The sequence below is a fragment of the Alternaria viburni genome, assembly GCF_023758015.1.
Source record: "Alternaria viburni strain BMP 2772 chromosome Unknown scaffold_34, whole genome shotgun sequence".
In the NCBI taxonomy this organism is placed as follows: domain Eukaryota; kingdom Fungi; phylum Ascomycota; class Dothideomycetes; order Pleosporales; family Pleosporaceae; genus Alternaria; species Alternaria viburni.
This window is the reverse complement of record NW_026055803.1, coordinates 239,533-264,825: the sequence shown is the minus strand read 5'-3', so window position 1 is coordinate 264,825 and position 25,293 is coordinate 239,533. Positions and strand designations below refer to the sequence as shown.

The 25,293-nt window shown below is 53.6% G+C and overlaps 10 protein-coding genes across 10 annotated transcripts; 5 read left to right on the top strand and 5 right to left on the bottom strand.

Annotated features, from left to right (window-relative positions):
- Positions 1-1,111: 1,111 nt before the first annotated feature.
- On the bottom strand, positions 1,112-2,762 carry J4E79_010939 (uncharacterized protein; the record flags this gene model as incomplete). The annotated part of the gene is made up of 3 exons (XM_049359770.1): positions 1,112-1,459; positions 1,553-2,665; positions 2,715-2,762. 3 exons carry the CDS (start codon positions 2,760-2,762, stop codon positions 1,112-1,114), a joined length of 1,509 nt encoding a protein of 502 aa, XP_049205869.1.
- A 4,168-nt stretch (positions 2,763-6,930) lies between these two features.
- On the bottom strand, positions 6,931-7,664 carry J4E79_010938 (uncharacterized protein; the record flags this gene model as incomplete). Its single annotated transcript, XM_049359769.1, has 3 exons — positions 6,931-7,349; positions 7,472-7,562; positions 7,629-7,664. 3 exons carry the CDS (start codon positions 7,662-7,664, stop codon positions 6,931-6,933), a joined length of 546 nt encoding a protein of 181 aa, XP_049205868.1.
- Positions 7,665-8,259: 595 nt separating this feature from the next.
- On the bottom strand, positions 8,260-9,150 carry J4E79_010937 (uncharacterized protein; the record flags this gene model as incomplete). Its single annotated transcript, XM_049359768.1, has 3 exons — positions 8,260-8,846; positions 8,931-9,053; positions 9,111-9,150. The coding sequence occupies 3 exons, from the start codon at positions 9,148-9,150 to the stop codon at positions 8,260-8,262; spliced, it is 750 nt and encodes a 249-aa protein (XP_049205867.1).
- Positions 9,151-9,583: 433 nt separating this feature from the next.
- J4E79_010936 (uncharacterized protein) lies at positions 9,584-10,348 on the bottom strand (the record flags this gene model as incomplete). The annotated part of the gene is made up of 4 exons (XM_049359767.1): positions 9,584-9,829; positions 9,888-10,162; positions 10,219-10,264; positions 10,343-10,348. 4 exons carry the CDS (start codon positions 10,346-10,348, stop codon positions 9,584-9,586), a joined length of 573 nt encoding a protein of 190 aa, XP_049205866.1.
- Positions 10,349-10,614: 266 nt separating this feature from the next.
- On the top strand, positions 10,615-11,892 carry J4E79_010935 (uncharacterized protein; the record flags this gene model as incomplete). Its single annotated transcript, XM_049359766.1, has 3 exons — positions 10,615-10,748; positions 10,799-10,886; positions 10,933-11,892. 3 exons carry the CDS (start codon positions 10,615-10,617, stop codon positions 11,890-11,892), a joined length of 1,182 nt encoding a protein of 393 aa, XP_049205865.1.
- Positions 11,893-12,311: 419 nt separating this feature from the next.
- On the top strand, positions 12,312-13,633 carry J4E79_010934 (uncharacterized protein; the record flags this gene model as incomplete). Its single annotated transcript, XM_049359765.1, has 3 exons — positions 12,312-12,323; positions 12,370-12,525; positions 12,578-13,633. The coding sequence occupies 3 exons, from the start codon at positions 12,312-12,314 to the stop codon at positions 13,631-13,633; spliced, it is 1,224 nt and encodes a 407-aa protein (XP_049205864.1).
- A 1,932-nt stretch (positions 13,634-15,565) lies between these two features.
- J4E79_010933 (uncharacterized protein) lies at positions 15,566-16,927 on the top strand (the record flags this gene model as incomplete). Its single annotated transcript, XM_049359764.1, has 4 exons — positions 15,566-15,734; positions 15,794-16,435; positions 16,493-16,584; positions 16,760-16,927. The coding sequence occupies 4 exons, from the start codon at positions 15,566-15,568 to the stop codon at positions 16,925-16,927; spliced, it is 1,071 nt and encodes a 356-aa protein (XP_049205863.1).
- Positions 16,928-20,125: 3,198 nt separating this feature from the next.
- On the bottom strand, positions 20,126-21,853 carry J4E79_010932 (uncharacterized protein; the record flags this gene model as incomplete). The annotated part of the gene is made up of 1 exon (XM_049359763.1): positions 20,126-21,853. The coding sequence occupies one exon, from the start codon at positions 21,851-21,853 to the stop codon at positions 20,126-20,128; it is 1,728 nt and encodes a 575-aa protein (XP_049205862.1).
- A 436-nt stretch (positions 21,854-22,289) lies between these two features.
- On the top strand, positions 22,290-22,535 carry J4E79_010931 (uncharacterized protein; the record flags this gene model as incomplete). The annotated part of the gene is made up of 2 exons (XM_049359762.1): positions 22,290-22,421; positions 22,470-22,535. 2 exons carry the CDS (start codon positions 22,290-22,292, stop codon positions 22,533-22,535), a joined length of 198 nt encoding a protein of 65 aa, XP_049205861.1.
- A 748-nt stretch (positions 22,536-23,283) lies between these two features.
- Positions 23,284-25,247, top strand: J4E79_010930 (uncharacterized protein; the record flags this gene model as incomplete). The annotated part of the gene is made up of 2 exons (XM_049359761.1): positions 23,284-23,319; positions 23,367-25,247. 2 exons carry the CDS (start codon positions 23,284-23,286, stop codon positions 25,245-25,247), a joined length of 1,917 nt encoding a protein of 638 aa, XP_049205860.1.
- Positions 25,248-25,293: the final 46 nt, after the last annotated feature.

Sequence of the window (25,293 nt, the reverse complement as noted above, 5' to 3'; positions counted from 1 at the left end):
GATAACACCCCACATTCGGCCATCCTCAACGCTCCTGTTTACAGAGTAGACTCATCATCATGGTCCACTTGCGCGTGCGCATCAGTCCCATTCGCTAGTCATAAGCGTCGTATACATCAAGAAGTCTCAATCTCGAACTCCATTTGTGGTGTTGTCTTGGTGCGACAGGCGAGACAGGCTGTTCGCATCCTGGCGAATTCACTCGCACAGGTATCTTGCCTCTCTTCTGCGCTAGGAATTGCAGTGCACTTGTGCGGAAGTGCCATGATCCTGGCTTCTTATCCATGGACGCGCGCCCGCAGTAGAGCTTGTACGGAATTGGACAAGCACTGCAGTGCTTCCTGCAGGAGGAAGGGCTGGTAATGTGCAGAGCAACCCGGTCTGCACTGCAATTTCTAGCGCAGGAGATGGAGTGTCTGACATTTGTGTATGTTCCATCTTGCACGCTAGCAAATGCAGTGCATGTTGATAATGTCGAGAGCCGCATGATGCAGGTTAGATCCACCGACATAATTGGTCACTCTGCCCGACCAAGCACTCGTCCGCGCTAAAGATCGCAGTGCACAATTCAGCCCCCGACTATCTTACTCACGCTAACAATTGCAGTGCAACGGGGAAAATAGAATCACGCCGACCCAGCGATCAAAGCCGTTCATCTGATAGGAACAACAGACCAATGTACCTACCTGTCCAGGATCTATGCTCATCTGCTAGAGTCTGCCGTGTAAGAAGTCTTCGGCACACGCTCCGGTCTTGGTGAAATAGCGGCTTCCGCACCGAAGCTGATTTTACAGATGCATCGCGTCACCACGCGCATCACTCCCCACATCGTCATGCCCGGTAGCTCCGGCTTCCTGCCACCACGCGAGCAAGTCATGCCTTCAGAAGATCTCTGTTGCATGTCAAGAGTCAAAGTAGTGGCTTAAAACCTGTGCATTTCCATTGTACTACAGAACCTGATGAGTAGAAGACAAGCTTGACGCATCTCAGACAAAATGGCCCGGCCCAACAACTATCACATCTTCTAAAAAACGCCACACTACCGACGAAGCACAATCTATGAACACCTCACAGCACACGCTGCATCTCCAGCAACTGCGAACACACGCCCCTAATTCCTCTCGACCTCCTTCAACTGAACCCACAACGGGTCCTTCTCCCAGACGAAGAACGCCCGCTGGTTGTCCGGCCAACCGTGACTTCCGACTTGCAATTCAAGGTCGAAGTTCCAGATGAAGCGAGCAGCAATGATGCGCAGCTCGTTATAAGCCAAATTCTTGCCGATGCAATTCCGAGGGCCGAAAGAGAAGGGTTGGAAGGCAGACTTCTTGTCTGCGTTGAACTGTGGGTCGTGGTAAGGATGGTCTGGGCCGAGCCAGCGTTCGGGAATGAAGGAGTCGGGCTGGACGAAGTTGTTGGGGTTGTGGTGGACGGCCCACTGGAAGATCGTGATAAGAGTCTGAGAGGTGTTGTTAGCTGTGATTGTCCATGTTTATTCGAAGTACTTCTTCTGACTGATGGATGACAGGCGAAGTGATCTGGAATGACTTACACCTTTGGGAATCCAATAGCCGTTAACGTACTCGCCAGGAGACACACGTGGAGGCGTATCCGCAACGGGCGGGTACATTCGTAAAGTCTCCTCAATGCAGGCATGCAGGTACTTGAGTTGCGCAGTAGACAACATCGTTATATCTTTCTCGTTGGCGAAGGCCGTCCGAACTTCTTGCTGGAGCCGTTCGAAAGCCTGCGGGTTCGTTGACATGAAGTAGGTAAAGCCTGAGAGTGTCGTGGCTGTCGTCTCGCTGCCAGCCACGATCAAAGCCTCGGAGTTGCCCAGGATCTCTGCATGGCTCATGCCCTTCTCGTCGTTGTTGCGAAGGATGTATGTCATAATGTCCTTCCGGCCGCCGGGTGCTGCGCCAAGTGCCAGCCTTCGCTCTACCTTCTCGTCACTCATGATCCTGTTGTTATGACGCGTTTGCATGTCCTCTTTAGAGATCATCAGCCGTAGGATCCAGCTGAGGCCAGGCATCTTCATCAACGCAACAATTTGCGCGCCAGCTCTGATGCCAGCGAATATCATGGAAACCCATGGATGGTAATCGCTGCTGTCCAGGCAGTGGAACGATTCACCCAGGGCCAAATCGCCGATGATGTCGAAGGTGGTGAAGTTGAACCATTTGACTACGTCCGTCGGGGTGTGTTGCGCGGCGTCTTTATGTAGGTGGGCAAAGAGCTTGTCGACGTACTCCATGATCAACGCCTCCTGACCCTTGATAGCAGCATCGGAGAAAGCATGTGCCATAACACGGCGTTGACGTCGATGGTCCTCTCTGCTGCTAGGAAAGATCGACTTGCGTGAAGTGTCTCCGCCCTGGTAAAATTCATGCCACCTGCCGAATTCGGGTCGGCCACTGCGACTTAATCCGAAAACCTCAGGCCATCCAATAGTTCCGTTGATGGATATGGAGTTGGGCGAAGTACGCACCATGTCACCGTACTTTTCATGGTACTTCAGGACCTTTTTGGCGAAAGTTCCTTGGATGCTGTTCTCGATGGCCAGAGGGATCCCGGAAACGGCGAAATGCTTCGGTCCAGGAATCTTGCGAAGGGGGTGGAAGAAGAGACGATAGATTGCAACGCCGATTGCACTGACGACACCCTGAGAAAGCGTTAGAGGGTGATTGCATCAGCGAGATGAGAACACTTACAATTTCGACCAGAAGCAGCACTGCAGCTGCAGCCTTCTGAAACGACATCGCTGTCGACAGGTTGAAGATGATATCAGATGTGGAGTGACTTCGACGGCGGCTTGGAAGACAGAAATCCTGGTCCTCGAATCCGCGACGTGAGATGTGATGCGGATATGTGTAGAACGATGGCGATACCACTCCGCACGGGAGGACGACATTATATATGCCCTGCGGCAAAACCCCCTGGGTAGCAAGACTCTTTACCCTGTCTCTTCAACCATGGCTTCTACAGACTGTATGATGCCTGCCGACGTTTCGCTTTGACATCTTGCGTGGACCCCATCCGTACGCGAGAGGATGATCCTGTGGTGAACGACCAGGCACAACGGTCGGATCTCGAATGTTTCCGGGCGCTAGCCTCGAAGCGTGACATCTGCCAAAATCTCCGATGGGAAACGCTAGGGTCGGATCGCGACTGCTCCGGCTTCCGTCCTTATTCACGCGCCGTTGCGTCGTTGAGCGCGTATATACCGTATTGGAGGTTTTAGTGCGAGTGTTAAGCTGGGATGTAGCAGGTACGTTCTTCGTCTAGTGCTTCCAAACGGATGTCGTTGCTAGCCGTCCGGTCGCGCCAAGCTTTTGGCTCGGTTCTACATACCCCACGATCGGCGTAATCTCTTGTGCCCAACGCCAAGCCGGTACGTAGGACGAACGTTATCAGCCTCCAAGGAGATGTGTTCTCTACCGCACCAAATCTGTTCCGCGCGAGGTGTTTTCAGCCTCGCAATCCACCAAGCATCCCGTCGGTCATTTTCTCAACGAAGACGTGATCTATCTGTATTGGGAAAGCAGTGCGAAAGCCCGTCGGTACGCGCAGGGTGAACTCCTTGTCGCTATGTCGCCGCATATTGGTCGAGACACCCAGAATATCGCGCACTCGCGTCTCGGAAAACAATCATTGCTCTTCCGCACGGAGGATCGCAATGCAAAGGTAGGTATTCACGTGCTCTGGCGCGTTATGGAATGCAGTGCAGACGTACTGTGCGCGCTCAAGGTTGCAGTGCCGTTGCAGTAGCTATCGGACGAAATCAGTCAGGCCAGCCGGCAGCTCCCAAGGTCCAGCTCATGCTTCTCCGCTCACGTGACTTACATGTGCTCTTCGACGCTAAGAATCGCAGTGCAGCGACACCGCGGTAAAACAGTCCATATCCGCGTCCTCCCCTCTCACACTAGAGACTGCAGCGCAACACCAAAACAAGCACTGAATGACTGCCGAACGAGTACCATTCATCTCACACGCTCCGTTGATGGACCCAGATGCTCTTGACTACGCCGAACGTACGATTCAGTCCATATCTGGGCGATGCTCAGGAGGCCACTCTTTCGCATACACCAACGTTTTCGCTGAGGATTGCAGTACACACCAGTCAACCGCAATGACGGTGATGCAGATTGCATTGACGCGGGAAGTATCGTTTCCTCCTACAAGAGGGGTGGCCGTTTACGCTAGAGATTGCAGTGCAAGCCCAAGCCACCGTTACCAGTAGTACCAATATGCTAGAACATCTTGTAGGTCTGGACCAATCGCAGCCGTTCAGTAACCAGATGTTCTTCTCTCCCACCCTGGTCGTAATGTCTGCAGGACTCGCTACTTTGGACAGCCGTTTCGTCATCGACATGCTTCGCACATGGACTCGTCTGCCCTAAGAATTGCAGTGCAACGACCCTGGTCAGGTCAAGTAGGTTGGGGTTTCTGGTCGGTCCGGCGCCTGTTCGAACAACTTTCACTTACGGGGCTGGCATTGGTGGGATGCGCGTCCTCCGCGCCGAGACGGTGGTGGCTGAGCGTTACGCCGCAGGACGTTCACCGGTGATGGGATCTGGCAGCCAATCAAGCCCATTTCCTTTTCTACGTACACTCGTCCGCGCTAGAAATTGCAGTGCAGCTACCCAACATTGACTTGAAGGAGCCCAAGATGACAGCAGGCTGAAGCACTTGTGACCAATAGAGTGCGCCTCATTCTGGAAGCGAGAGTCCTCCATCGTGCTGCGTCCCAGGCTTTCTCACCCTAGGTACCCATGGCAAGAGAAGTTCGATTGGTGTTATACGACTAACGGCTGTGGCGAAGTACGTTGGGTGAGCAATGTAGCATACCCTGTACTTCCATCTCGTCAAGTGCTCTTTCGCACTAGAAGTTGCAGTGCAGGCGCCCCGTTACCTCCGGTGAGCGTTCAACTATTGCTGCAGGGTGACCCCCTCGCATAAGTACTTGTGTGCGCTAGAAATTGCAGTGCACACCAGTCAGATCGTTTCGCAGAATGATTCTGGACCTAGTTAGTGAATACTTTCGGATGCCTCTTCTTCTGCGCTAAAGATTGCAGTGCAGTTCCCAACTCGGCCCCTTATCTCATATGAGTAGCGGCATCGCGTAGCGGGGCGCGTGCGTGAGGTCGCGACTAGGCGCCTTTGGCTGTGGTATTGAAACGGCTGTTGATGTCGCATGCGATCAAACGCGCGGCTGAACTGTAGTCAGAGCCCTGGAGTTCACGCAACCCACGCGCCGGAGACAACACTAACGCAACTTCCACAGGACGTTCACCAACGATACGGCCCAGCAACTCATGAAGCGCAAACCTCTTCTTAAGCCTACACAGAGTCTTTCAGTCTTACAGACCGAAGTCACTGCTCCACGATGGCTAATGGCTAATCAGAAGAGGCGTGACCTGACCCCTCGTCCAGGCTAGAGATTGCAGTGCACTTCAGTCAGGACGGTTCTCTCACTTGACAACCTGCTAGCGTCCCCTGAAGTGCACTTTCGCGCTAAAGATTGCAGTGCAGCGTTAATTGGGCTGTGGGCTGCTCCTTACCTGGGCACATGCGGGCTCGTGTGCGCTGGGGACTGCAGTGTAGCCCGCCAGATCAAAGATCTTGTGTTGGACCTATCGCGAGCTTGCTAGGCCTTGCCAGGCTACGACCTCTTCAACACTAGAGATTGCAGTGCACACCAGTCAGAGCGCCGCGTTCGCCTGCGTCAAAAAAAACTGCTGCAGGAGCCGCATCCCTCAGAACACGAACTTGACTTCTCGTCGGTTTTCGCGACACACTCGCAGGAGGTCGTAGTGGCTCAAACTCCAAAGCTCGTTTACCAGTCTCGCGAGCTAGCAACCCGTGAGGTGCGACCCTCGTTCGATGTACAGGCAGAATATCGCAGTACAACTAGCCCAGATTACCGATCTGAGATGTCTACTCACAAGAGACGTAACTTCGACGGTCTCGTCCATGCCAAAAGTTGTAAGGTAGGTTGCGGCTTCCGCTAGCTGAACGGTAGGCACAGCATGCCGCGATGTCTTCCACGCTAGAGATTGCAGTGCAGGCAGTCGCAGCGGGGACCACTACATCGCTTCCATTACAGGCCCGTCCGCGCTAAAGATTGCAGTGCACGAGAAGGCTGAGTTCTCAACAGGCATGCACCCAAAGGGTAGTGTAGGATCATCTTGAAGATTTGTGACTTCCCTGTTAGAAATCGTGAAATATGAATCTCTTCACGACGCTCACTAGTAGTACGAGTTAGTAGTTTAGTAAGCGCAACCCATTCTAAACGCCTGAGCAGAGTTCAATAGCAGAAAAGGCCGCCGTCGCTGCTCTTAGGTGGCTAACCAGAAGAAGCACGGCCTGAGCCTTCGTCCACGCTAGAGATTGCAGTGCACACCAGTCAGACGAAAGATCTCACTCCCCGATTGGCCACCATCTTTTAGCTTACATCCAGGCACGCGGCTTGTTCGCGCTAGGAATTGCAGTGCACGGGTGGTGGCTGCATATGCAAAGACCTCGGGAGTCTATTAACGGTCAGCCAGAGGTGCTCATCGTCACGTCTCATCCACAAATTCGATCATAACATTTAAGTTCTGCGTGTGCACATACGGGAAACAAGGTCAAGAGGTTCATCTTCCATGGTAGTATAGTGTTGATCATTCATGGATGCGCATATACTACGCGTGCCGTTGATGCACCCCATGTAGGCCTGCTCAGCCTCGCAACTACTTCATCGTAGATGAAGGCTGCTCAAACTCCCGATGTTCAAGCGCGAAGGTACTCGCCAGTCCATACATCCAAAGCACCCAGATCGCCGAACGCCAAAATGCAAATCGTGGTACCCTTCCTCGCACTCTTCAGTGGACAAAGTTCGCAACGTCGCAGAACCCGCGTCACCAACCTCGACTGTCAAAAAAGCGCCTAGACCTCTTCCTCAACCAGCTCTTCAACAACGACATCCTCCTCATCAACCGGCTCCTCCTTAACCCGCTTAGCCATCGGAACATACTCGTCCTCGACCTCGGCCTCCTCATCCTCCTTCTCACTCGACTCATCATACTTGACCTTCTGACCGCCGTTACGACCACGCTTGCCACGCGCCGCAGTCGGGGAAAGGACCTCGTCGTCGTCCATAAGACCCTGGGGACCATCGCTGTCGACCTCTTCGGAGACGTTCTTCTTCTTACGCGGAACGGGCTTGGCCTTGGAACGGGGTGTCTTGGGCGTTGAAGCAGTGGACTTGGAGGGCGTGTTGGTGGCGGAGTTGAGGTTGGTGTTGCCGGAGACGTTCTTCTTTTTCCAGGAGTAGAGGCGGTTTTCTACGGCTTTGGCGGTGCATTCTAGGGGGTGCGATGTTAGTGGGTGGGTGGCAGATGGGGGATGCGGTGGAGGGATGGAGTTGGTGAGACGCCATGTTGATTGGAAATGTTGCAAAGGAACTCAAGAGTAGGAATTTACGTACCCAAGCCAGCGGCAGTGACGCGTTCAGCGATCTTGTTGCAGAGGGTCTTGTTGAAGGAGATGTTGCATTCTTCAAAGACGCCGTGGAGGAGCTGTGCTTCAGGTCAGCGGATGCGACAACAGAGATGCGCCGATGATGGCAGTGAGGATGCACTTACGATCGAGTCAAGCTCGGCGGTCCACTTGATCACCATGATGAAGATGTGGTAGCGGATCTGCAAGGTTGTCAGCATGCGTGTGATCAAGCGGAATTGCTCGACTTACCGGTGCTTGTTGCTTTGGGAAAGTGAACTGAGATGCGCGAGGCAAGGCAAGAGAAAGGCTGATCAAAGACGCGGTTGAGTGAATGCTGGCAGTGGTTGGGGAGTAAGAGGAAAGGTTAAGAGGTTGTGGGGAGAGCCTGATCTTATACCTAGGCGAGGGAGCGGGGAGGACGAGAGCAGGCTGTTGGTGCCTAGGTGAAGGTGAGTTTACCACCCAAAGAGGAGATAAGCATCCTGCTCTCACCCTCACCAGTCCCTTTGACGAACGCAAAGTGGTCTGGGTAAAAAGCGGAAACATGGGCCGCGAGACGTCGTGACGAGAGATTAGGAAATCGCTGTCTGTCCAGTAATGCCCTGGAGAAACGAGGATGACATGGGGAAATCAGCATTGGCACACTTATGGTCATTATATGCGCGGAATTAAGACTTGAATGTACCGAATACTCTCAAAGACAAGATAATGTTACAAGGCATTTCACAATCCCAAACCCAGCAGCCATTCATGAAGTTCCTGCCGACTCAGCTCCTAAGCCGTCGGATCAACAAACTGTCTCTGCCCATCCTGCTCGTCACCATCCTCTGCATCATCCCCAGCAGGCTCACCATCCTCATCCTTCGCCCCTCCAACACCCAGCCCCGCACTCTCCTGCTCAACAGTCCCCCTCTTCTTGTGATGCCACTCTTTCCACATATCCGACACCATCTTCTGATTCTTCTTGTTGTTGACATAAATCTTCAACTCCTTAGGTATCGGGTACATCTTGTCCATGAAATCCTGCTTGTCGAGCTGCTTCTCCGTCATCGTGACTCTCTTCTCCGCGGTCTCGGCTTCCCGAACAAAGTACTTGGCCCAGCGGAGTTCGTACTGGAAAACAGTTTCGCGTCGCCAGGGAGTGCGGTTTTTGGTTCCGGCTTGACTGCCGGCTGGGAGCTCTTCTTCTTCGGCTTTGAGGTCATCTAGGAGTAGGCGGCAGAGACTGGGGAGGGGGATGTCCGCGGATTCCTGGTGGGCGCGCTCGAGCCAGAGTTTGCGCAGCCGATGGACGGTGTTTTCGTACGCGACTTGCGCTAGTAGACCGCATGGCGGTAGATCGTTGCTGAAGAGAATGGGCACTGCGTGGTCAGCTAATCACCTTGAATGGCGTGCGTCGGGGCTTGCTATCACGGGACTGATGTTCGTGAAGTTGAAAGACCTACTGTTGGGTAATAGCGCAAGCTCTTCCTCAGAAAGCGGTTTGTTGCTCTCATCGTCAGGCTTGCCATGGCCGTCCAAACCAAGTCCAGCAATGTCGTCGGACACATCGGTCCATTCATCTTCTTCTTCGACATATGTTAGCGCTTGACATCAGGCGTAAACCACCGGAAGTCTTGGCATACCCTGCATCTCTGTTGTTTGGCCTGTCGGTGGAGCTGACATGTGGCTAGGTCCAAAGGGCAGCCGGGGCATGTGTAGCGAGCGATGATAAGGGCAGCTGAAGATGACCGCGCCGAATCGATTGCGCGCACGATGAGGAATTAGAAATTAGAAGATGGGTGTTGCGCGTTGATGTTGCAGCGGGAGTGCAGGCTTCGGCGATCAAGCAAATAGAACGCCAGCGTCCGCGCCTGCTGCCCAAACGCAGGTAGTGCAGGGCAAGAGCTTATGACGTCAGCGCGTGACTAGACCCTGGAAATTGTGCGAAATCACGGGACGTTAAAATCGATCGGAACGTTTTGACGGAAGAGACACATGGACATGATGAGAAGGTAGTACTACACCATTGTCGCAAACCAGAGAATGTCTTGTTAGTTCATTGATTGCGACATCTGTCACACAACCTCAACCACGCAGTAACAAAGTCCATGCTCATCTACAAAGCCTTGCCCATGAACTTCCTCTTGGTGTAGCTGAGCCACCACTTGCTGGGTGTGTTTGTCTCGTCCGCGTATACCCTGTTCAGTAACCGTGTCGCCAGCTCTTGTCGCATCTGCATGATGTACTGTCGCAGCACCTCAGCTCCGTTCCTGTCCGCTGGCGCCTCGAAGGCCTGGTTGAGCGGGAAGCCTGCGTCGCCCGGAATCGCAAAGTTGGTATCCAGCGCGATGTTCATGACAGCCTGCCACATAGTCAGCTTCCAGCGTCCACCTTCTTCATCCGTCTTCCCGACAGCATACCTTCTCGGCTTCTCTCCGACTCATGCCCGGCTTGATCTTTCCCAGTACCTCGCTAACGTACAGGATGCCATAGATGAGGACACGGTCGGCGGGACCCTTGATCTCGAAGTTACGAAAGAATGTGTTGGCGCGGAAGAGGGCAAGGATCTCGTCTAGCGGATCGTACGACTCGTGTGAGGCATCGATGGTGAGCTCTGTGACATCGGCAGGTAGAGCTGGCAGCTGGATGGCAGGGCCGCGGGTGCGTGTGCGGAGTGGGAGGAGAGCGAAGTTGCCTGATGCGCCTGTCAGTCGTTTTCGCCCGTGACGAAGCTGGAGGGAATAGCTGTACCAATCAATTGCTGATTGGGCTCATCGAGGAAGACGGAGTGGTAGGCCTGGATGTGTTAGCTGTCGCTCAACATATTCGATACTAGCCTGAGGCATCGTTGTAAAGAAAGAGAGCTCTAACTTACTGGCATCTTGGGTGTTGTCGCCTGGCTTATGTGGTGTTTGGGTGTCCTGGGAGCTCGGCGGAGGTGACGGCGCCGCTCCGCTCGGTGAGGTGTGCTGGTAGGGCTGAGCAGCGGGGGGTGACTAAGCCGCCCCATCAACGCGTCCCTGCGCGCGGCGCGTCTCCCTCGATTTTCTTACTAACAGCCTCCAAACCGCCAATCAACGTTCTAGGTACCTCGATTCGACCTCAATCCATACAGAGACTCTCTGAATCGTCATTTCAGCTATCGTCATGTCCGACTACGAAGATGAGATGGACGTGGATGCTCCCGCGGTAGACAACTCGATCACTTTCGGCGGAGACCAGAAGAAGGGCAAGAGGAGCGCTGCAAATCTACCCGTTGAAGCTGAGGACTCTCTGCCATGGTGAGTCTGACCCATTTTCGTCTTCTGCACACCTGCTGAATGTCAGATAGGGTAGAGAAGTACCGACCAAATTCCCTCGATGACGTCGAAGGCCACAAGGACATAATAGCCACCATCAACAAGTTTGTAGACTCGAATGTGCGACCAAAAGCCTACTCAGAAGGATCACCGCTAACATTCACAGCGACTACCCCATCTCCTCCTCTACGGCCCTCCAGGTACCGGAAAGACTTCGACCGTCCTCGCACTCGCACGCCGCATATACGGAAACAAGAACATGCGACAGATGGTCTTGGAGCTGAACGCCTCAGACGACAGAGGTATTGATGTTGTGAGGGAGCAGATCAAGACATTCAGTAGCACAAAGCAGATCTTCTCTGCGGCACCCAAGGCAGGAGACTCATCGCTGGCAACGTTCAAGCTCATTATCCTCGACGAAGCCGATGCTATGACTGCGACCGCGCAGATGGCCCTGCGACGAATCATGGAGAAGTACACTGCGAACACTCGCTTCTGTATCATCGCCAACTACACACACAAGCTCTCGCCCGCGTTATTATCACGATGCACGAGGTTCCGATTCTCCCCGCTGAAGGATCAGGACATCAGGAATTTGGTCGATAAGGTCATTGAGGAGGAGAAGGTTAACATCACGCGAGACGCGACCGACTCGCTCGTCACGCTCAGCAAAGGAGACATGAGACGGGCACTTAACGTACTACAGGCCTGCCACGCATCAAGCACGCCGCTTCAGACACCCGGCAAGCCCTCACCCGACCCATCCACGATCGTGCGCGACGAGATCACGCAGACTACCATCTACGACTGCATAGCGGCACCACACCCGTCGGATATCAAGTACATCATCGAGACGTTACTATCGAAGAACGACATGACAGAGTGCTTGCGCACGGTCAACAACCTGAAGATCATGAAGGGACTCGCGCTGGCAGATATCCTGACCGCGATCAGTGAGGAGCTAGTCAGCAACGACGTGCCTCCGCAGGTTATGGTGACTTGGATGGCAGGTCTGGCAGACATCGAGTACAGGTTGAGTGGAGGTGGTAACGAGGCCATACAAACAGGCGCAGCGATCGGCGTTGTGAGGACAGGTGTTGAACTATTGGAGACCGGAAAGAAGTAGCACGTTCGCGGCACTAGTCGTGGAAGGAGGACAAGAGCGAATTGCTAGAAATGATACCATTGGAACGCGCAAAAGTAATGCGACAAGACTACATCCGCACCACCCAAAGATCGCAGCCGTGATGATACACTACAAGAAAGTGGGGCAATATGTCTCAGGATACTCAAGATCACCGTGGTGATAGGACGAGAGTCGTGTTTTGCGCTAACCACGCTAGTCAACACCCACGCGACTCGGACGCGCCTTCCGATAGACGTACCCCGGGATATATACACGACGCATCAACAATCAACACAGTTATCTTAGTCGCGTTCCTCAAAGTCGAAGATATTTTCGTCCCTGTTTCCCATACGAAACACGTCCGACCACCTTTGATATTGAACAACCCAATACGCGCGACGCGCATGCATACTCCGATCATGCCTGTAAAGGTAAGTCAACTTGCGCGACGAATGATCAGACACTAATATCAAACAGAGAAGAGAAGGTCCAACAAAGCAGCGACAAGTCAGTCTGCGCAGAAGTAGAAGCATCGATGCACTTGCTCTTCCTGTGATCACAGAAACAACCAAGTTGCAAGAGCGTCGAGCAATCGAGGGAAAGAGCAAGCGGCCGCCTAGGTGGCGAGGGCCTGTAAGTATTATATATACATGGCGCAAAGTCACCCAGGCTCATATCGCCGCAGCAGCAGAACAACCATCCTTTATCCCATAGGCCAGCGCCTACCATGCCATCGCAAAGAGAGTCGATACCAGCACGTGACCGCAAGAACAGTCAAGAGAGCCAGCCACCACCATCATCAAACATCCAACTCCGCTTCTCTTTCTCCAAATCCTTCATCGATGATGTCGAGCGACAAGTCCATTCCGAGAATAACTTCAACCAAAGTTTCTCGGAGCTGACCATGACCCCCGGTGCTAGCTTCTCCTCCTCGAGTTCGCAGTCTACCACCAAGGCATCGCCGGTCCAACCCATCCAACCACAAACGTCCATCTACCACCAACCTCCCGTCTTGATCAAACCGGGTAAGAAAAGAGAAGGCTATGGGTTCAGTTACTCAGAGACGTTCATGTACGATTCGGACGACTACCCCGACACGGAGTGCGGGGACGCTGATGATCAATCTTCTGAGCTACATACTACGAGGTCACTGGATAGTAATCCGTATCTGAACTGGGACGGTACGATAGGATCACAACAATCACAACACGGGCAACAATCTCACCTATCCCAACAATCACTGTCCTCAACAAGGCCATCATCACGAGACTCCACAGCAACAATACCAACCCCAACAACCTCCTTCGACGACCTCGTCGTTCTCCGCCCCCCAGGCTCCTTCCACCTCGCCCGCCCACAACGCCACCTCCCATGCACGACCGCAACGCGTGAAGACGCGCTCGCCCTCCGCGCCTCCGCTACTTTACTCCTCTCGAAGTACACGGAGTCCTCATCGATTCAACTCGCCCTGCTAACACGCATGGAGCGCATGATGTATCTGGAGCAACAGAAGCCTGGTGCGACGGAAGATAGTGTAGCGGAGAGTTTGGAAGCCTGCGTGCGGAGGCTGAGGGATTGGTTGGTGAAGAGTAAGGATGAGAGGATTGAGACGGGGGAGTGGAGGGGCGTTGTGGAACATGAGATTGAGTGGGTGGAGTGGATGGTAAGGGCGGCTGAGAGGGGCGTGTTGCATGTTAGGAGGAGGGGGTGTCGGTGTCGGCCGGAGTGGGAGGGGCTGTGAAGATGAGGCTGGGACCGGCGTGGGGGCGGGAAATCCCGACAGCTGCTCGCAGCTTTGAGTACCAATGGACCTCTTTGCACTGCAATTTCTAGCGCGGAGCTGCGAGTATGTGAAAAAGGTAGCCAGTAATCTACGACCGTTCGCACAGCTACCCGCTGCATGTTATATGTATGTTCGCACTGCAATCTCTAGCGCGGAAGAGAAGGTATGTAAGGGAAGCAGCCAACCATGCAGCTTTCCAAGAACTCGAAGGCTATCAAGAGGCTTCTTCAAAGCACCGTAATTGGCTATCACAACAAGCCATACGCACGCTGAGTTCAGATTGGCTTAGTGACTAGTCAGCACACGTGCCTTCTTTCAGGCCAAGCTGCACTGCAATCTCTAGCGCAAAGGAGCGAGTATGTACATGGAAGAAGCAGCCAATAATCCACGTCTTTTGCACAGCCTTGTTGCGCATCACTGCAAGTCATGCGGGCCTAGGGGAACGGTGGCTGGGGCACTCTGCACTGCAATCTCTAGCGGCGACGAGCACGTAGGCGGAATATATGTAGCCAATAATTCACGTCTTTCGCACAGCCCTGTTACACATCGCTGCAAGCCACACGAGTTCAGACCACATCGGCTTCGGAGTTCATTGGTATGAAGGACGCGCAGAAATGGTGGCTGAAGGACTATGCATTACAGCCCACCGGTGAGGCTGAGAACAGGGGCCTGCCTCACTGCACTGCAATCTTTAGCGCGGAGGAGCAGGCATGGATGCCAACCGTGGAAGGATGTAGCCAGAACAAAAAAGCCTTGAAAGACAGCCAGTAATGCGTGACTTTTCCACAGCCTCGTCGTGCAATGTAACGAGCCACGCGGGTTAGATTCGGGAGTTACCATCGATACGGTACCTGGAAAAAGGTAGTAGTACCAATTCAACGACTTTTAAGCAAATACAGACATGCACTGCAATCTCTAGCCTGGACGAGGCCTCTCAGCCACGTGCGTACTAAAATCGAGAGCGCTCTCTGGCTCCGCGATGGACATGCAATCGTTGGTGCTATTCGAGGTCGTGCGGAAGTCCGGTTCAGATGCGTGATGTGGCAGGTGTGATGCCTTTTGGTGTAGGACATGCCTGGGAACGGTTCAAGAAGCCGTTCGACCCTACCCGAGCGCGGCCTGTACTTACGACCCACGTGAGTTCATACCACATCGGATCCGGGAGCCACTGGTATGGAGGGACGCGCAGTTATCGTGGCTGGACAACTATGCTTTGCCCACCGGTGAAGCTGAGACGGGGGTCGACTTTGCCAAGTCGCTGGGGCTCTCATTGGTCGTTGTAGATGCGGCTCTGAGCTTCTAAAAGTGTGCCTCCTTTTGTGTATCACAAGGAGGCAGACGACTGCACTGCAATCTTTAGCGCGAAGGAGCAGGTTTCCTTGCCAAGGAAGCCATGAATGCAGGGCGTTCGCGCAGGCCCATTACGCACTGCTCGGCATTCGTCCACAGTTCGTCATGCGTCTGCCAGGCTGCAGAATACTTATATAGAATCCCTGCCTTAGACCAGCATCTCAATTGTAGAGGAGCTGACTCCCCAGGAAACAGAGAGCGGCGGTGACCCGACCTCGGGAACGTCTGGATCGCCAGCGCCTGCACTGCAATCTCTAGCGGGGAAGAGGCTATCTCACCGTGTACCAAGACCGAATTAGCTTCCGGAACGTCAGAAGATACTAGAACGTCTTTCGCTATTCGGCTCCGTGCAAATGCGTTCTCCCATGCGCAACGCAGTTATTGTGGTATGGGTGATATCATATCCATTGCTTAGGTACATAGCATGCTCGGAAACATTTCCGAACGCTTGTCGGACCTTTCCGAGCGCAACCGTGTACTTCAATATCGGCCTTCCAACTATCCAAGAACTCCCTCGAACTTCTGGCTTGGGCAAATAACATGATCAAAGCGACAAAGTACTTGTCCAAGTCAAATATTGGTCGCCGCCTCAATGTGCCCACTACCCGTCGACAAATGTACTCCACCACCGCGCCACGCGTAGCAGTCCTATACCAAGAACTCTCACCACCATTAATCAACGGGGTGCGCAAACCCAAGAAGCCCGGAGGTACGCATCCGCATCTCGCAAGTAAGACCCTTCGCGGCCACGTTGACAATTCTACCAAGGATACATCGACTCCAGTGCAGACATCGCCTACTCACTAACCCACCAACACCACAGCCTAATCTCCTTCGTCACACCCGTCTCAACTCCAGATCCGCAAAAAGATGCAGACTGGTGCTTTGGCGATTCCGAGGCCGGAGTTACGCGTGCGCTGGAGAAGGGGGTGACGCACTTTTCGGCTAACACTATACTCTTCGCGGAGCATCCGCTTCAGACGGCAGAGAGTCTGACGAGTGTGGATGAGACGTTGAGGGTTGTAGGACAGCCCCCAAAGCTGGTCGAGCTGTGCGATGACAAGGCATTCGTCAACAATCTCCTCCGTACTCGTGGTGGGTTTACGCTGCCGGATGCACACGACGTTCACGACCACGAAAGTCTTGCGGCAGTGCTCCAGGCGGATCTTCGCTATCCTGTTGTCGCCAAGCCGGTTAGAGGACGAGGAAGCCACGGAGTGAGAGTATGTCGCTCCGAAGACGAACTGATCGACCATTGCGGCGATTTACTGGGAGAGGATGCGTATGTGATCGTCGAAGACTTTCTTGCGGGTCAGGAAGTCACTGTTACTGTTATGCCGCCTTCGCCTGCGACGGGACGGGAGGGGTATTGGGCGATGCCGGTTGTGGAACGGTTTAATCACGCTGAAGGTGGGTTGGCGTTGTGGACTTGGGAAAGCGGATGTAATGCTCACTGACTGCTCACAGGTGTGGCACCGTACAATGGCACAGTCGCTGTGCTTCAGAACTCTCGGTGTCTTTCCGAAGACGAACACATGGCCGATCCACAGTATGGTGAGGTACAGCGACAGTGTGTTGAAGTGGCGAAGTTGCTTCAATGTACTGCTCCTATCCGAGTTGACGCTCGTCGGTTCACGGAGGATGGATCGTCACCGTTCGCTCTTTTTGATGTCAATATGAAACCAGTAGGTCAATTGAGAGTTGCTGTTGATGACATGGCTAAACTGTGACTAGAACATGACCGGTCCTGGTAGGCCTGGTAGAGAGAATCAAGCTAGCCTGACGGCACTGGCTGCTGCTGGCTTGGGATGGGACTATCCGACTCTGCTGTTGAAGATTCTTGAGTCGAGCGGTTCGCTGCATGACTTGAGAAACTCCAGATCGTCGCGTATTATTGGTTAGTACTTTGGATAATCGAAAATACTACGCTTGTAGTTTAGCGCACAAAATGAGGTCTTGAGAGGATGTGTAACATGTACTTTGGTTTGAGGAATCGCTCCTTACGTGTGAGACACGCACTGCTTGTATATCGGACGAAGTCATATCATTACAATAGTCTGCTCCCTGGCATTAGAGAAGAGAGCATCGGTCCAGACCTGAAACTTGGATCGTAAATGGCCAGGATGTATGTAGCTCTGGTAGAGCCGCCAGTGGACGTGTCCAATACGCCGATATACTTCACACGAATCGCCTGTATCTCCACCACTAGTTGATGGTACTAGGGTGATAACTAAAGCGTCGTACAAGGCTTCGTTACCGTCAACACATATGCCCAGCGGGATAACAGTGTATACCGCCATGGCTGTGGAAGGGTTTTGGTCTTCATCCCAGGCCAGCCCCCCGTCAGCCTCGTCCAAGTCGGAGAAACATGGGTTGTCCAAGCCCAGATCATATTCATCACCGTCTGTAGGCAGAGAAAGGGAACAGAGCCGAGCACGGAGCTTCAAAGCGCCCTTCTTGATGTTGCCATATTGGTTGCTGGGTTCAGCTAAGGAAGTTTGCACGTCCATCATCTCTAGTAGCTCTTCCGAATGCGCGCTGTGTTCACGTGAAGGATACTGAACTCCGCCGTTTACCGATGCCCAGCTCCAGGATGGCGCAATAGTGAGGTACGATTCCCTTGCTGTGGCGGAACACGGAGTCTTGGAGCTCCAGGAGAGGCACATGAAGAGGTGCGACCCCCATATGCCAGCATAATATTCATGTCCAAACCGTTCAGTTGGTACACACCTTGCAATCGATGACAAAGCGATCAAACGGTCTGTTTGCAATGTGAATTTCGAAAGTGAATAGAGCTCAATGAAAGCTAGCCAATTTCCAAAGACCATCAAGGAAGCGTGGTGCGGTCCTACGTTTGTTCCGATCTTGCCGTCTATGGCGTAATCTTCATCATCGATCTCATCATCGTCCTCGTCGATTTTTTGACACTCCCAAAAGACACCCTCTTCAGTGAAATGTAGTATTCTCCGCGAAAGTAAGCGTTCTTGTGCAACCCAGCCGCGTCTGTTCAGATTGGAAGCGACGACCGAAGCGTACCACGGCGAGATACCCGTAGACATGACCAGAGGCTCTAGCGTACCGTATGTGATCCCTTTCTCAGGAATGACACAGGGTGGATTGTAATCGATCCCAACTTTATGCAAAAAGCCGTCGCTGGGTTGTTCCGAGCAAGTAGCTGAGATAGTGCAAATTGCGTTCTGGTAAACCAGCCACATACGTGGTCCTTCCAGATTCCAGTCAGTGTAGTCGTCGTGTGCTCTAGGTTGAATTATGCATAAGGCATCAATCCAGAGAAATCGTATCCCTAAGCCTCGTGCAACAGTGATCGCATCTTGGAACGTTTGTGGCATGGCAACAAGGAATATAATCCGGTCCGTAGTGGGTTGGGTACGCAACATACAAGCTGGTGGCTGTTGACCCCAACGATAGCTCAATGTACAGTATTTGGCAAGTTCATCCACCGTGGCGCGGTTCATAGCAATCCATTCTTGCGTGTCAAGCGTGAGAACGACATCTTCGTGGGACAGATCGAGCAGACGACGTGGGAGCGAGGCTACCTTCACTGATAGATCCACTTCGCATGGCTTACAGAGATCATGATTGCCCTTGTCACAAAGCATGCAGGCATCCAAAAGCTCACGGGCACGCAGGACCGGGTCGTGAAGAGCTTCTAATGCCCGAGCCTCGATGAAGGAATAGCTCAAGCTCTGACACATATAGAGACTATGGTGATCGGAACACCCGGGATCTTCGAAACACACGCCGATCTCGTCGAGTTTGATACGGCCGTTGAGGTCTCGGAGCACAATCGGAGATCGGCCGTTGATGCGTCGAATGTTTGCCGCAGAAACCTTCTCTATATCTTTCCGGATGAAGGAGCACATATCGCATCCGCTGTCGGCAGATTTGATTAGTTCAGGTCCAGAGGACCATGTGCGAAGGTCGACGATGCCATATGAACGCGATGTCGAATATACGACCTTGCTACACTCGTAGCAACGAGGCATGCTCCCAGATCCTGGCCCTGATCCTGCCGGTTTCGCAACTCGAATGAACCGAAAGATCCGATGTTCTGGGAGAAACTACGGTCGAATCGAAAAGGCTGTAAGACGGCTATATCACTTTTAAGAGCTGAGCATGAGCGTTTGCGTCTGAGTTGTGACCGCCGGTTCGAGAAGCGGAGGCTGGCAACGATAAATCAGGAAGTGGCCATGTCGGCGGCAGCGTAAGAGGTTTCGAAGGTGCAGGACGGTAAGTATAGGTTTAGACCTGACAAGAGAAGTGAAGAGACAAGGCTCAACCATCTTCACCGGTCGGGGTGCACCACCGAGACACTGAGGCTGAGTCCGCCAAGCTTCCTTCGCTGCGCCTGCATCTTCAGGCGCCCCGTCAGTTTTGCCGTATGCTGTGATGCCAAAGCAGTATCAGTATCGATGTCAATGCCGGCACCGCATCGCTGTGTGTTTGGCTGCGGCCTGTGGTTAGCTGTTGTGCGTGATGATGCAGGTGGTGGAGGCAAAGTGAAGTTGAGGCGCGGCTTCCCGCTTGTCGCCTGTCCAGCAGCCCCGCCAAGAAACACACGCGGAAGGCTTCAATCGAGCCAAGTGAACTTATGATATCTTTAAATGTGCGCGATACATCATGATCATAAGCAATGCAACAATGAAGATGATGTGATCTGTTTCTTTACCACTACTTCCCCAAAACTACCTATACCACGCTATGCTACCTGTCTGTCTGTCCATCCTATCATACACTAGAACTTGGTATCCATACCCATAACGAATCAATAAAACCCTCCTCAAACCCTCAGCCAAGAAGTCAACAACGCCATAAAAATGCTCAAACACCCCCTAACCAGCCGACCAATCACCCAGAAACGCCCCTGCCCATCTCAGCAGCCACCCGTTCTTCATCCTAATAAACCACAGGTTCAGCCGCAACACCCCACCTCTCACTTACACGCATCTTGACAGCGAAGCTCTCGAACTGCCACGTCTTACTCCGCTCATCGAGTGTCTGTTGGAACCTTGTACCAGTACATGTCCCGATGGCGTAGATCCCGTCGTGCGCTTTTCGGTTATTGCAACCGTAGCAGACCTATCGTCTACGGTAGATATCCGCGTCTCTTTCCCTGTTATCCCTGTTATCACGTCTTTGATCTCTACGGTCTGGACTGCGTGACCGTGTCCGTCCGTCTCTTCGTTCCCTCGCGAAACCTCTCGCGTCATTCCGATCGGGTCGATCTCTGTACGCGCGGTTCCGGTCCGAGCGGTCATCTGTGTATCCTTCTCGTGAATTACCCGAATCGCGGGAGCCGCGGCGAGGTCGATCGTCTGGTTCGCGGGAACGGCGGGGGCCTTCTGCGCCGTAGCTGGGTATGTAGGTGTCGCCGCCGGCGGTAGCTGGCGGTTGTCTCCTGCGGTCTGCGCCATCGGGGCCGTAGCGGGGGACGGGTGGGAGGGGGTGACGGCCGTCGGCGGGAGGTGGTGGGAGACCGTTGTGGCCTCTGTCTGCGCCGTTGCCCCAGTTCGGTCGGCGGTCACCACCTGGTGGTGGGGGTGGAGGGCGGTGTTCGTAGCGGCGGTCGTAGCCTCCTCTTTGGCCTCTGTCGACGCCTGGTGGACCGCGATCTTGTGGGCCGCCGTATCTTCGGTCGCCATTCTGCCATGATTGCGGTGGTGGGCCTTGGCCGGTCCATTCGCCGTTTGGACCGCCGCCGACTGTTCCGCCTTGTGGTGCTGGTGGTAGTGCTTGCTTCTGGCCTCGCGCGTTCCGTCGATCTAGCTCGTGTGAGTCGGCAAAGGTAGGGATGTCTTCCTCGCGCATAGGAAGTGGCTGTTCTCGGAAGTATGGGTGATCGATGGCGTCGATGGCATTGATTCGTTTCCGCCAGTCGAGCCTCATGAGGTCTTTGATGAGCGATAGTCCTACGGGCGAGAGCTCGCGGAACCGTTGAGCGATAGTACCGGTATGGACGGGGAATGCGCGTATGGGTTCGGCGCCAGGGAGATCGCGCCACCCCGGCATGCTGTCGTCGTTTGGCGATCCGACAAGCTCGAAAATTATCTGGGCCTGGTGGATGTCGCTCTGTCCTGCGAGGATGGGCTTGCGCTTGAACATCTCGCCAAAGACACAGCCCGCACCCCACATGTCGATAGCCGGGGTGTACTTCCTGAGCTGCAGAAGAAGCTCCGGAGGCCGATACCATCTAGTCACAACCAATGTAGTGTATTCGCGCTTCGCTTCGCCGTTGCCTCTGCCTCGTTGTGGTACCGCTTCGTCGTAGTGTCGCGCGAGACCGAAATCTGCTATTTGTAGGCGTCCGCGGTTGTTGATGAGAAGATTGGCGGCCTTCATGTCTCGATGTAGGATGTGGTTATCGTGGAGGTATCGCAGGCCTTTGAACAGCTGCAGCATGTAGCATTTGATTTGCGCCTCCTTGAACTGGACTTCGGGGTTGTCGAGGAGACCCGATAGATCGTGGTCTGCGTATGGGGTGACCATGTACAAGATGGCGCGTTTCCTGCCCTCGGTCTTTGGTCGTTCTACGGCCATCTCTTCCAACTTGAGGACGTTGTCGTGCGATAGCATCTTGAGCAGCTTGATTTCTCGTAGCGCCGTAATAGGGAAGCCATCTTTTTCGTTGTGCATCAGGATCTTCTTCAGTGCAAAGATGCTGCCGGTAGCCTTTTGTCGCGCCATGTGGACTTCACCAAAAGTGCCCTCTCCAAGCTTCTTCATCATTTCGTATTCGCCAATCTTGCTGCATCCTTTGAATCGTCGCTGCAGGGTCTGCGATGGCGTCGCGCCTGCCGAGTTCGCCATGTCGGCGGCGGTGGTGGTGGCTTGGATTCGCGATGGAATGTTCGCGGCTACGCTTTGTACCGGCTGCTAGTGGTCCTCGGCGCAGATGTCCGCAGGGGAGTCGGGCTATTTCTCGAACCCGGTGGCGTGATGTAGCGAGATTTACGTGGTCGCGATGGCATGCGCTGCCGTGGATGGGAGTTGCAAAGCAGAAGCTATTGTGCGGGCATGATAATAGGCCTGGACATCATCGTTGGTGAAGGAGCAAAGAACGCGATCCACGGTTGATGGCACAGCCTTGGCGCCGCACGCTAGCGTAGCCTCCGATCGACCTTAACCACACGTCCATCACGAAGACGTCAACAGGCCATTGCACCCCATAGCAACCAGGTACGATACCTTACTACCCTCCGAAGACATCTCACGATACTGAGAACCCAATAGGCTCCCAGTCATCATGCAACCCACACGAGCCCGCATGGGCCCGCCCAAATATGCGCCGCACCCAAACCACCCCATCCACATCCACCCAGTCCGACCGCTATACCGATTCATGGCTACTGGCCTCGGCGCCTCCATGTGGTTCTTCGTATGTCGAACGCATAGATTAAAGGTGGCATAGCGCTAACAATGGCAGTTGATGTACCGCGCGAAGAAGGACGGACCCGCGCTTCTCGGCTGGAAGCATCCTTGGGATCACTGAGCTCTTGATGAGCATCAGGAGGGGTGTGAAATATATGACAAGCAATTGGGGTCCATATTGGGCATGGCGGATGTACATACTATGGATGACGCAGGATGCGGAAACCAAGACCGGTAACTGTGATATCCCGCGCAGACAGCGCCAAGAAATTCGAACTCCAAGAAGATCATGCCAATCGTACCACTGCCATGGATAAGTGCTCATACTGGTGACTTTGTGGATGAGCATATGGAAATGGTTCAGCAAATTGAAGATTGGGAGAAGCATTCCACGCTCTGGAGCTCACTCTGCGCCGGGCTCGGCCGATTTGCCCTTTCACTACCATGAAGACCTGCCACAATAGCTACAATAGCACCTGATCCGTAACGCGATTTGCTGGCAGTCTTGGCGAGTCGAACAATGCTTTAACCCGCACCGCCTCTGACGCTGTGAACTACCATCGCCCCTCTGCTACCCAGCTCAACACCACTGGCACAGACACACTTCTTGCACCCACGCTCCCTGAACCGTCAGCACTTCCATCGGTTGATTTCCTCCATCACAGACTTTCATCCGCTGTGCACTTCACAGTCCTTGCTAGACACATCGATCCTCACTGGTCCTGCTTTGCCACTCCTTATCACACACGCATATACAGACTACTATTGTCACCTCCGAGCACAGCCTAGTCGACCGCAGTCTTGTAAGGCGTTAAAATTAACTCAATGGGTCAAGATCTAACATCATAGAGGCCATGGACTCTGCCACCATGTTCGCCAGCGGCGCATCGTATGGCTCGTCTATGGTTGGTATCGTGTCCTGACCGCTAGACTCGTGATTAACATCTCATAGCCTGCACAACCCCCAGCGAGCCATGATCTCACCCACCTCAAGGCAGCGCTCAGCGGCTTCACCGACCTCGCCATTGACAAGAACATTGAGCGCACCACCGTCATATACGTCGTCGGCTCTACTCTGCCCAAGCGAGTCCGCAAGCTGGGCGTAAAAGACATTGGTTCATCCCTGAACAGCATCTTCCGCAGGGAGAAGATTTTCCACAACGACAAGGAGGCTTTGGATTCGCTTGAGGGCATACTAAGCAAAGCCATTGACTACCACATCACCGCCACGGACATCGCGATCACCGACGATCGGTACAAGGAGTTAACCGCTGCTATCAAGTTCGAGCTTGAACATATATCAGACAAGCAGGCTTTCTTCGCTCTGATCGGCCGTTTCGTCTCCAAGGTCAGTGATTGCTCGGGGGTGCCTGTGCCTGCACCTATCCTCGCTGCCAAGCGGAATGTGACTTCGAGCTCGGTCGCTGGGCACATGCCGACCACCACACTTCCGATGAAAACTGGCTCCAACTGGAATGACAGCCATGAGGGCAATGCAACCACTGCAGCTGAATCAGACGACATGGACTATGACTTCGATGGTGCTCCGGACGTACACACCAATCCTGCTCCAGGATCCGGAACCTCGCCTTTTCTTGGCGCTGTATTCACATTCCAGCCTGTTAATGCATCCCAGGAGTCGACTTCACCGGCACACACGAAGTTAGCGCCAAGGCAAGGGGATCACGGCTACCTCGACGGAATCTCTTACGAGCTCCGCCAAAAAGGGCTGGAGTTCTTCCATGACGAAGTGGACAGAATGCACTGCAAATTGAGCCCTTTTCAGGGCATGCTCCTCGATCAGAATGGGCTTTACGAGCTGATGCATAGTCTGGATGCCAAGGTCCTCCATGACATACACATGGAAGTATCATCTCGTTCTACTCCGCCGTCAGACACGTGGCTTGATGAGAAGTACAAAGACGGTGTACAAATGGAGCTCATAGCTTTGAGCGATACAAGCAACTTCCTAGCAAGAGTGAAAGAGGTCTTGTACTCCAGAGACGTCGAGATGGCCGACGTATCCGCTCACGATAGCTGGGCCGATCCGACGCTCAACCAGGAAGAGTTCGACGCTCTCAACCCTCTGAAAGCCCCGCCTTCGCTTCAAGGCTTATCAGTCGAAAAGCGTCGACACTTTCTCTGCCGTATGCTACGCAAAGCGAAGCGCATGAACGCCAAAGCACGGTCAGCGCAGAAAGAGCGCTTACAGCCTTCAGAAATGATGGACATGGTGCATCAAGACGAACTCGCAGCCCTTCACCGCATCGACTCCGCAATGCAGGGCTCAATCTTCAAGCGAGATGATGCGGCAATAGAAAGAGCGTACGATAGCCAGTCTGAGTCTGAGCTCCGTGATTGCGGCAAACTGAACTCTTTCGTAAACAAAGTGAAGGGCTACCATCGGCGTCTGAGGAACTTCATCTCGTCGGCGAAGGGCCATTTCGTCGACGCCTTCGGGTTGCGTGGCGATAGCGGTGCTGCTAGTACTGCTGATGCAGAGTATCACTCTCACCCTCCTTCACCAGTCCAAGACATCAAGGGCTCATTCATCTCCGCCCTTACAGATGCTGTCAACGCCATGAACTCCAGCCCGAGCGCCACACACAACCTTGACCAGCTCCTTCTCCAGCCAGCCGAGGTAGCCGATCTCGTGTCCAGACTGGAAGCTCGCATGCGGAGCGACCTTGAGCAAAAGTACATCGACACGCCTTTGACGTATCAGGAGCAAGAGACTCGATATGTTCAGGCTGCCAACCACTTTTTACAGTTGATACAGAATACCGACTGCTTTCGTGAGACGGTCATGGAGTATCGTCAGTTGAAATCTTGAGGGGATGTTTAGCAATGTTGCAATTACGGTGGAAAACCCGTCGATC